Source organism: Prosopis cineraria, unplaced genomic scaffold (assembly GCF_029017545.1).
Source record: "Prosopis cineraria cultivar Desert tree isolate PC_DT_omini unplaced genomic scaffold, ASM2901754v1 PC12, whole genome shotgun sequence".
Taxonomy (NCBI): Eukaryota; Viridiplantae; Streptophyta; class Magnoliopsida; order Fabales; family Fabaceae; genus Prosopis; species Prosopis cineraria.
The window spans coordinates 25793235-25804408 of record NW_026555343.1 but is presented as its reverse complement, the minus strand read 5'-3'; the positions used below and the strand labels follow the sequence as shown (position 1 = coordinate 25804408).

The 11174-nt window shown below is 29.7% G+C and overlaps 1 protein-coding gene across 1 annotated transcript; it reads left to right on the top strand.

Moving 5' to 3' along the window:
- The first annotated feature begins 8290 nt into the window (after positions 1-8290).
- LOC129287579 (uncharacterized) lies at positions 8291-9554 on the top strand. The gene is made up of 2 exons (XM_054923784.1): positions 8291-8404; positions 8495-9554. Exon 2 carries the CDS (start codon positions 8529-8531, stop codon positions 9225-9227), a length of 699 nt encoding a protein of 232 aa, XP_054779759.1. The 5' UTR covers positions 8291-8404; positions 8495-8528; the 3' UTR covers positions 9228-9554.
- Positions 9555-11174: the final 1620 nt, after the last annotated feature.

Here is an 11174-nt window from a genome sequence, read left to right as displayed (position 1 = left end):
ATATATATATATATATAAAAGCAAATAGGTGTTGCAATTTATATCTATAAAAGCGAATAGATTCACCGGCAAATGTTGATCAAATATAATTAGTAAAGATGCTATTCATATCCAAATGAACATGTCCATTTGAATTCTACTGTTAATGTAAATACCTTGTTGATAAATTTTATTGATAGGTGATTTATATATACTTTGTATAATTGTTCTTTAAATTTTAAAGTATGTCTTGATCCTAATAAATTTCTGAAATTCAAATTTTTTAAATTTTTATGTACAATACAAATTGTGAACGTGTTAATAAATTTGGTGGTTCATATTTGATTGTTTTAAAAATACAAATAAATTTGGATCATTAAATCTCATTGAAACCATTTTTAAAACAACATTGAAAATAAGAAAAATGACACTAAAATTCTCCTGAATTATCTAAATAATAATTTATTTTTTCAAAGTACTATAATTTCACTGAAGTCTCTAGAAATTTATGTGTCAATAAATTTTAAATTGAAAAGACTATTTTATCCTTATTGATCAATTATGATTTCTTATTCAATTCTTATAATTATTTAAATAAAAGTTAAAACAAATTTTGTGATTGAACTTGTTATTTTGAAAACTTATTTTTCAATAACAAAAATTACATTTGATAAGTAGTGATTTCTTGTTCAACTCTTATAATTCACATAATAAAAGTTATTATTCTTTAAGAAAAAGTTATGATTAAGTTTGTTTTTTAATAACAGAAATTATACTTGATAAGTTGTAATTTTTTAGTTAACTCTTACAAGTTATAGAACAAAAATTTTTATTTCTTAAACAAAGGTTGTAATTGTGACTTTTTATTTTTAATAAGGGTAAGATGATATTTTCACTTTAAAGTTTATTATCACAAAAGTTTTTAAGGACTTCAATGAAATTATGACATTTTGACAAATTATATTATTATTTATATAATTTAAGAAAATTTTACTTTTATTATTTCTTAAAAATATAATAAAGAAATATTCAGTGGAAAGACACTCTCCATGGGCACAATAATGAAAATATTCCCACCCAAAAGTGTTCAATATATTGAATCAATAGCAAGAAAAAAATGGTGAAAATAGAAAGCTGAATATTTTAAAAAAATAATAAAAAAATCTTCTTGAATTATATAAATGATAATTTAGTATCTTAAAATATTATAATTTTACTAAAATCTCTAGAGATCTTGATGTCAATAAATTTTAAAGTAAAAAAATTATTTTACCATTATTGACAAGTTATAATTTTTTGTTCAATTTTTGCTATTATTTGAATAAAAGTTATTATTTTTTAAATAAAAGTTGTGATTGGGATTTGTTATTTTATAAAATTATTTTTTAACAATAGAAATTATATTTGACAAGTTATGATTTTCTATTCAAAACGATTCACAAAACAAAATTTATTATTCCTTAAATAAAAATTATAATTAAAAATTATTTTTTAATAACAAAAATAAAACTTGAAAAGTTATAATTTCTTATTCAACTCTCACTACAACAGAATAAGCTAAATATGACGGCTTATATTTGACGGTTATAAGTGAAAAATGACAAATAAAAAAGACACTAAATATTTGATGGTTATTTTAAAATAACTGTCAAGTATTTAGTATATATTTGACAGTTATATTGGCATAACCGTCAAATATATATGCATCCCAGATTTGATTTTTTTTTATAAATATATTTGACGCTATTTTTCTAATAACCGTCAAGTATATTTTGGAGTACTTGACGATTATTTGTAAAAAAGTGTCAAATATGTGGTTCAAAAGGAAAAATAAAAAAAATTAATTACTTGACACTTGTTTACTAATAATTATCAAGAATGTCTGCATTTTATTTGACGGTTATTTCATAACAAGCGTCAAATAATAAATACTTGACGGTTATTACGAAATAATCATCAAATATTGTCTTTTTGACGGTTATTTGTAAAAAAGCGTTAAATATATGGTTCAAAAGGAAAAAAAAAAAAATTAATTACTTGACGCTTGTTTACTAATAACCGTCAAGTATGTCTAAATTTTATTTAACGATTATTTAGTAACAAACGTCAAGTAATGAATACTTGATGGTTATTATGAAATAACTGTCAAGTATTGCCTTTTAAATTTACGCTCCAAAACCTTTCATTTTCACATTTCTGCAATTCGAACGTTTTCAAAAACACACCCAGAGTGCTCGAAAATCATTTTCCGTCACTAAAACTGACCAAAAACACAGATTTAGACTCGATTCTTCTTGGGTTTTGCTTGTGGGTTCCATTTTTTAGGGTTTTGAGTTGTTCGTTCATCCAAGTGTTCATTTCGGGCATTTTGGGTTTATTCTCCGTCTTCCATATGTAAGTTTAATTTCTTTTTCATCTGTTTAATTCATTTTTGGGTTTAGTGTTTAGGGTAAATCTGACTTCAAATTCCCCTACTTGCTTTTCAACAGTGCAAAACATGAGTTGTCTTCTTTCCTCCTTCCCCTGCTCTTCTTCTTCATCCTCGTGCTCTGCCTCTCTTAAGTAAGTTGACCTATCCTTCTTCCTTGTGATATTATTGTCAATTGATTGTAATTAGAGAGTTGATTGGAATTAGCAATTGGAATATGAATTTTTTGTTCATTAGAACTACGATTTGTGATTGAATGTATATAGGCTTTTGTTTTCAGTTCTTTATTAGTTTTGAAATTAAATTTAAGATTATATGAAAATTAATTTACTGTTGGGCATTATATGAATTTGTTGAAAATTTTCTTCCCTTGTTGTGGTGATGGTGATTAATTTTGTTGTTGGATAACTTGATTAGAAATGATTGAGTTATATTGAATTTATAGGACAAAATAGATTGTTGGGATAAAATTTTTATATTAATTGTTGTTGGGTAACTTGATTGAGTATAATTAAGTTATATGAGAACTTGAATGATGAAACTTTTTGTTTAAGTTGATTAATTGTGTTCTTTTTATTTAAGTTGATTAATGTTTGAATTAATTATGTGGATTTTGTTTAAGTTATTTAATGTTTAATTTAATTGTCTTCCTTTACAGATAAATGGCTTCTGATAGCAAGTCTGTTGATACCCCTCCATCAATTCTAGCTACAAATTCGACTGAGGTTTCGAGTACACAGAAAAAGCTAGAGCAGGAGTACAATAACATTCAACGGGGCCTAATGATAATGGAAGAGGTGACAAAAACAAGAGTTGCAGGAAAAAAAAATTGATGTGCAATGGAACAAGAAAGGGCAAGCAATTAAATCCTCAAAATTCATAAGTTATATTGGGGTGGTGGCAAAGACTACTGTGCCTATCATAGTAAAATCATGGCGCAAAGTAGATGAGGCTACGAAGGCTCTTATTTGGGATACTATAGCAGTAAGTTACATTTTACTAAGTATATTTTGGTATAAACTATTTTTAAAATTAATGCATTTGATATATTGTTTATTTTATTTTGTAGTCAGGATTTGACATTGATGAGAGTAGGCAAGATTTTGTCCCACAAAAGGCTGGGAGGGCACTACGGTCTTTCAGATATTTCATCACATAGAAATATTTGAAAGATCCTGATGCTGAATTTGTAGCTCGAGTTCCTCCCTTATTACAGCCCTTGGTAAAACAAGAGGATTGTGATGCTTTTGTTGTCTCACGGCGTGAGAAGAAATTTAAGGTATTAATGTTTCTTAAATTTCAAGTTTGGTGTTATTTATTGATTATATGTGTATGTACTAACAAAAATTTTTGTTATTAACTCGTCAAGGAATTAAGTACATAGAATAAGGAGAGAGTAGCGAAGAATAAATATCCTTATAGAGCAGGGAGGTTAGGGTATGCAGGCATTGAGCAGAAACAATTAGAGGAGGAGGGATCAGAGGTTACCATATCCCGCCATAAGCTTTGGGCATTGGCACGCACTAATAAAGAAGGAATTATTGACAACCCCCGCATGAAGGAGGTTATTGAAAAGATTGTAAGTATTATATTTATCTACTACTTAATAATTAATTATGAATATCCAAACTAATCATATTTACTCTACACAGGATTCCATCTCTCAGGAAGTCTCACAGGGCAACCTTCCTAAGGATGAGGATATCTTGGCTAGGGCATTGGGAACTGCTGACCACCCTGGTCGTGTTAGGGGTGTTGGCTTTGGAGTCACGAAGAAGTAATATTTTGGCAAGATAAAAAAGCAAACATCAGCTTCTTCGTCTGAGGTCCAAGAGCTGAGAGAAGAGCAAGCCATAATGAAGCAGCAACTACTAGCCCAGGCAGCATTAATTGACATGTTATTGAAAGGGCAAGTCCTTGGGAGGACTTTGGGTGAGATTAGCTTTAGTCAGAAAGATAGCTGCACAGTCCCCTCAGAAAAACTACCTGAGGTAATATGTTTTACCTTATGAATTTATCTAATTATTTTTATTTTAGAAATTGATTGTCATTATTTGTTTAATTAGGGTGAGAACGATTGTAATTGTTTGGCAGACACTCCTGAACATAGAGTGGTTGCAACAGGGCATGTGTACAACATCCTGAGGACACAATCCATAATCATCCCCTCCTGCTCGACTATGTTAGAGTTTCTCTACTTGTTGCCATCGACCCTAATTATCCATTGCCTGTTCCTACTAATGAGGCAAAGACGGTGGGGGAAGCAGTAGGGAGCTTCATTGCATGGCCTAGCCACCTTGTAATAATGGTAACACCAAAGCCGACAAAGGACCCATTGCCTCCAAAGAAAAAGGTACAGTTTAAATAGTTATTTATAATTTTATAATATAATTATAAATATCTAACTTTTTGTTGTGCAGCTGAGAGGGAAGAGCAAGCTAAAAGGTAAGTCGGGACATACCAAAGAGTCAACCACAGTTTCGCAATATCCAGCAGCATTGGTGCCAGTTGTAGAATACAAATACTGTGCCTCTCTTGAGACATATGCGATGGCTATGAGGATGGCTTGTCAAGTTGCGATTGGGGATATCATTAGTTTTGATGATGGGCAGTATGGAAGATCGGCCTTGTTTGAAGTTGTTCGGGATGAAATTTTAAATGAAATTCTCAAGCACGAAATGGCCAGTACTAGTCTGATGAGCTTCTACATGAGGTATTTCTTTGATAATGCTTAGTTAATTACTTAAATTATATATATGTATGTGTGCACACGTGTGTGTTAACCTGGTTATTTTTTTACCTAAGCCACCTTTATACCTCATTTGTGGTTCCTTGCGGCCTTGAGTTGAGATTCAAGCTGATTAATCCCCACGATGTCTCTACCTATAATGGAATTACAAAGGAAGCTCTTGAAGATCAAGCAAGTCAGCTTTCAAATCAATTTAAGGATAGGGGAGCAAGCAATGATACTTTATTTCTTACTCCTTACTGTCAAGGGTAAGCTATTTTCTAGCTACTTTTGGTACAAGTAAATATTTTTTATATTTACTTATTTAATAACACTTGTTATTTCTTATTAGGGGGCATTGGATGCTTATTGTGGTTAACCCTGTTGCTTCAAAAATTTGGTATCTTGATCCTCTAAACGGAGAACCAAGCAATAGGCCAGATATGGTAGAACTTTTTAATAAATTGAATTTTTATCAATTTTTATTTTAATATCCATATATATTGAATTTCTAACATTTATTCTTTTTTTCCTTCTTAGAGTTGTGGTCTTGTATCGTACTGTGACCAACAAGACCTTGTCCCCTAGCTTAAGGGTATTAGACTCTTGTGAGACATGGGTCACAGTTAAGGTAAACCTAATGGACTAAGTTTTTAATTAACAAACCATGGCCTTTTAACTATTATTTTATTGATATGTGATTTTTTTTCACAGTGTCCACTCCAGCTAGATCAGAGCAATGACTGTGGCTATTTCTTGATGAGATTTTTGAAGGACATTATCACCCATGCCCCTACCACATTACCTAACAAGGTATATATTAAATTTAATGATACTTAAATTATAAATTTTAACAACTTTTGTTAGATAGCTATTAACTTGAATTTGTTGTAACTCTTTGCATACAGTACTTCGAGGATGCCTACTGTATTCAGTATGCAGCTGCACATATAGAGGAAACCCTTGAAGAGGTAGCTCGTGTCGTGTTTAACATGTGGATAGCAGTAGTGGTTAGGCCCAATTAGTTTTGGTATACACATTTATTTTTTCGGTCAATTTTATGTCTCAGGCCAATTAATTTTGAAATTTAAACTTGTAAAGTAGGTAAAGTTATAGATTTTTTTATGACATCGGGTTTAGAGTATAGGTAGATATAAGATAAATTAAAGATATTTAGATTGTAATTTTAATATAAATAATGATTCAATTATTTTTTATTGTTGGCTGGCTGGTATATATATTTGATTGCTTTATATTTGTAGGGGGGCAGCTTTTTAGAAAGAAACGTCAAGTATAAGTTTATTTGACGGTTATTTCAAAATAACCGTCAAATATGTATGAATACTTGACGGTTATTATGAAATAACCATCAAGTATTTGGCATATAAAATTTACGAAAACATATTTGACGCTTGTTACAAAATAGCCATCAAATATTACTAAATACTTGATGGTTATTTTAAATAACCATCAAGTATATTGCTGCAATATATGTAAATGTTTAAGTGATTACTTGATGGTTATTTTGAAATAACCATCAAGTAATCTCTAAAATATTTGACGGTTTTTAACCGTCAAATAAATATATGATGCCTCATTATTTGATGGTTAAAAACTGTCAAATAATTTTTAAAATAACTGTCAAGTAAGAGGGTATTTTGTAGTAGTGTCTTGCAATTTATAAAATAAAAATTATTATTCATTAAACAAAAGTTGTAATTGAGGCATGTTATTTTAATAAAAATAAAATTATTTTTACTTTAAATTTTATTGATATAAAAGTTTTAAGTAGCTTTAATAAAATTATGACTTTTTGAAAGGTATATAATTTGAAAAAATTTTATCATATTTTTTTTTTGAATATTTTTGTCTAAAATCAAAGGCGAATGAGCAACGCAAAGGCTAAAGAAACCTCGTCATCATTGCAATTTTGAAAAAGAAAACTTTGCTCCTTTTTCTTTTCCATTTGCATTTAGCCTTTCTTGCTTCTCAAATTTAATTCAATCCTAATGTCCTAAGAGAATGACAGTTTATGTGTACTACACACACACACATGATTTATACCTATAAAAACAGAATATGTTTACTGGTAAATGTTGGTCTAACGTAACATAATTACTAAAGATGCAACTTATATTCAAAAGGAGATGGATTTGAATTTTATCATCAATATACAAATTTTGTCAATAGATAATTTATATATACTTTAAATAAGTACTTTTTAAGCCTTAAAGTATTCCTTGGAGTTAATGAATTCTCGAAATTTAACTTATCTAAATTTTTTTATAAGCACAATACAAATTGCGAACCATTAATAAATTTGGTTGTTTTTTAAAAATACAAATAAATTTATATCATTAAATCTCATTTAAACCATTTTAAGACACCAGTGAAAATATAATAAAGAAATATGCAGTGGAAAGAAACTCTACACGTTCTGCTTTCAATTACAGGCACAATAATGAAGATCTGACCCACCTAGAAAATTTAGACAATTGAGGATATGTTTGGCCCAAAAAAAAAGTACAATTGATGATATAATCGCCATTTCCTATTTTTATTTTATATATTATCTCTTAAAAGGGGAAAGGATATAATAGAGAACACCCATACATGAACATGCATATAAATGTGTTCGATACCATATTTTAATTCTTAAAATTAAAAGTTTATGATTGACAGTTTAATTTACATATTATACTCTCCATTTAAAATTATAAAATAATTTAAGATAAGACTAAAAATATCAATAAAGCCCGATAACATCATTTTTCAAACCAAAAGTATGGACTTTTAAAAATACCACAAAATACTTAATTATAGCACTATAATTATTTCAATTATTTTTTTCATTTTAAGAGTAATATTAAAAAAATATCATCAATGACCCTTATTTTTTTAAATTGTCTTATATTTTAAGATGATGATATATTTTTAAAGTTACTTTAAGACAGAAGACTATTAAATTGAATTTTAATCTATATATGTAATTTCATATTTTGAGTCAAATATATTTCATATCCTAAAATATGATATATTAAATAATTGCTAACTGGATTCCTCATCCGTTTGGAGATTTCTTTTTGTTTTTTTTTTAATGGGTCACATAGTCATATATAGTACACAAGGGGCCTTCAATTATTGCGTGACCAGCACTAAATTATCGATGGACGAGTCTTCGTCAACCCATATTCCGTCATCTCTTTTGTGACCAGCATCAGAGGTTTCTTGCTTCTGTCAAGATTCTTCAACAAAGCCACAGAACGCGGGTCAGAATTTTCCCTTTTGCTTTTCATTGAACTTGTTAATCTCTGCGAAGTTTAGGATTTTATTAGTAATCTCTTTCTTTTTTATTTTAGGGTCAAGATCAAGGTCAAACCAAGCTGATCTTCCATGGCAGTATCGGTCTCTGTTTCTGAATCCTTGATGTCATTTCTGAACGATTCCCCTAGCGGCTTAGGCAAAGAAGAATATAGCATAACTCACTTAGCGGAGGATTCTGATAGCAACTTTGATGAGATACCCCGTGATCAGATCTACAAGGAAACGATGCTTTGTCGGCTTAACTTTCTGAGTAACTACAAAACCAAGTCGGTGGAAAAATCATTTTCTTTGGAAAATAGACAGCATGACGTATATTTGCTAACCCGAGACGATATTAGAAGGCCCAAGAAAAAATATGACTATCTGCATATTGGACTAGTGCAAGTTTTAGTCAGGCCTCTTGAATATATTGGTCGTAATCAGAGAATCTTAGTGTGCTTACGTGATGCGAAATATCCCAACTTGAAAGACTCAGTCTTAGCTGCATTAGATATCAGCTTGGAAAATGGTTTCTCAAAGTTTAATTGGTTCCCAAATTTCTCGTCATCTTCTTCTGATCTATCAAAGTCCAACGGGTTGGTGATAACTGTGGAGCCGCGTGGCCTTTCGACTCAAGAAGGTTATCGTACGTTGAAGATTGCACACAGAATGTGTTACAAACTGATGAAGGGGTCTCTTGAACCCAGATCACATTTTGAAAATCCTATGTTGGAGGTGAAAACTGACAGCATAGAAGTTCTTGCACCTAGAACCTTTAGCAAGAACTGAACTGAATCTAATGGTTTTGCTGAAAAATCTCTTTTCTGGCAAGCATATACAAGTGAGTATTTTAATTTTATCCTTCTTTATATAGTTTTTAAGAAATTATGATGAAGATTAATGTATGAATTAAGATTGATGATCTAGTATTCCATCTAGTTCTGGCGTTTGATGTGCTCCTGCTTTGTAAATCGTAGTTTGAATGTATTAGTAATGTTTATACGTAAACCAAATGATGGAATTAATATTTGGAATTATGGGTTTGATGTTTTTGCTATGTTTTGATGTGTTCTTGTGTCTGAGGAACACATTATGGAGACTTACAAATTAAGTGAAATTATAAGTGGAAAGGCTTTCTCAACAAGCTAGTTTTTTTTTTTTTTTTTTATGATCAGTTCTTTCTTTAAGTTTGTACTTATAAAATTGATGTTTTCAATGAGAGACCAGTATCATGGAGATTTACCTATGGAAGGATCTAACTAACAAGAGATTGAGTGAAGTAGAGCCATCAAGGATGTATGTTGGCTCTCGAATGGGGTGATATTGCCATGAGTCATATATCAGGGGTTACAAGTTAAGTAAAATTTATAAATGTCAAGGGCTTTTTTTCAAGTTAATTTTTCTGAATGAACTCTATATTTAAACTTTTAATGTTTATAAGCAAACCATAGATGGTGAAATTAATATTTGGAGTTCTTTTATTCTATTGGGAATTTTCCTTTGCAGTTCAGTTTAATTAGTTGATGTGATTTCTGATCATTTGAAGAAAGAGACGATAAAAGTAAGACAAAACGGATGAAATTAATTAAGGATATTTTCTTTAATACATCCTTATATACAAACGAAAGACAATGTTTTTATGTGACATTTCTTTTATCTCTACAATGACAACAATTTTCCTTCTTTTTTATTTCAAATGCACAATAATAAATTATCTCCTTTGTCCACGTAGAAGATGTGAAAAAATGGGAAAAGACCCTTTAGGTCCTTGACAGAGATCATCTGAGTTGCCTCGAGGATGGATTTAGACATATTTTCATGCTTTTTTTTTTTTCCCCTTTTAGTTAATTTAACTATATATGTAGGCTTTCTTAGAACCCCAACTTTCTGAATTCTTTTTTTCTTTTGGGAAAAAAAAAAGGAACTCCAACTTCAAAAATCCTTTTAAGGATTTTGAAGAGGAGAGTTCACTAGTAAATTATTGAGAAAATGATAAATATAAGTCCCTTCTAAAGAAATTTCTTAAATTTTTTCTAAAGAAATTAATCCCAATTTGAGCTATTCTGTATTGAGACTCATTAGGACCTTAGTATTTTTTTTAAAGGACAAAATTAACCCTCCCTCCCCCCTTCTTACCTCCCCACCTCTTTTTGACTGTCGTTGTTGCCAGCTCATTGCCTGCCTGGGAGCCGCCACATGAGCTGCTGATGCCAACAAAAAAATAGTGAATTATTATCTTCTTTTTTTTCAATAATTTTTTTTTTCAAATTTTACATGTCTATTTAATTAACTAGAGTTTTTTTAAGTTTTTAATTAACTGTAGTGACAAAATATAAAATTAGGAAATTAAATAAAAAATTAATTTGTACTCCCTTCATTAAAAAAATACTATAAGGCTTTTTTTATATTGAATGTTAAAAAAATATAAGGCATTTTTATTTTTTTGATTTACAATTAATGAGTTTTTTCTTCAAAAATACCCTTTATAAATATGCCACCCAACCATTTACCTTTAAACAAGACACCTTATGAAATAAAAGAAGATATGAAAAGATGAAATTAATTTAAAGATAATTAACTAATTTATTAGAGAGTGTGATTCAGTTAAAAGTATCTTATATTTTTTAGGAGTTCTAATGTTGACAAAAAAAAAAGAAGACTCTAATTCCTTTTTTTTTTGTTTGGTATGAAAGGGAAGGTGTGTTGGCCGTAGCAGTGTAAAATTTATTTGAGTCG

What these genes read in the sequence shown, in the direction of transcription:
- LOC129287579 (XM_054923784.1), top strand. Translation starts at nt 8,529, where the DNA reads ATGGCAGTATCGGTCTCTGTTTCTGAATCCTTGATGTCATTTCTGAAC.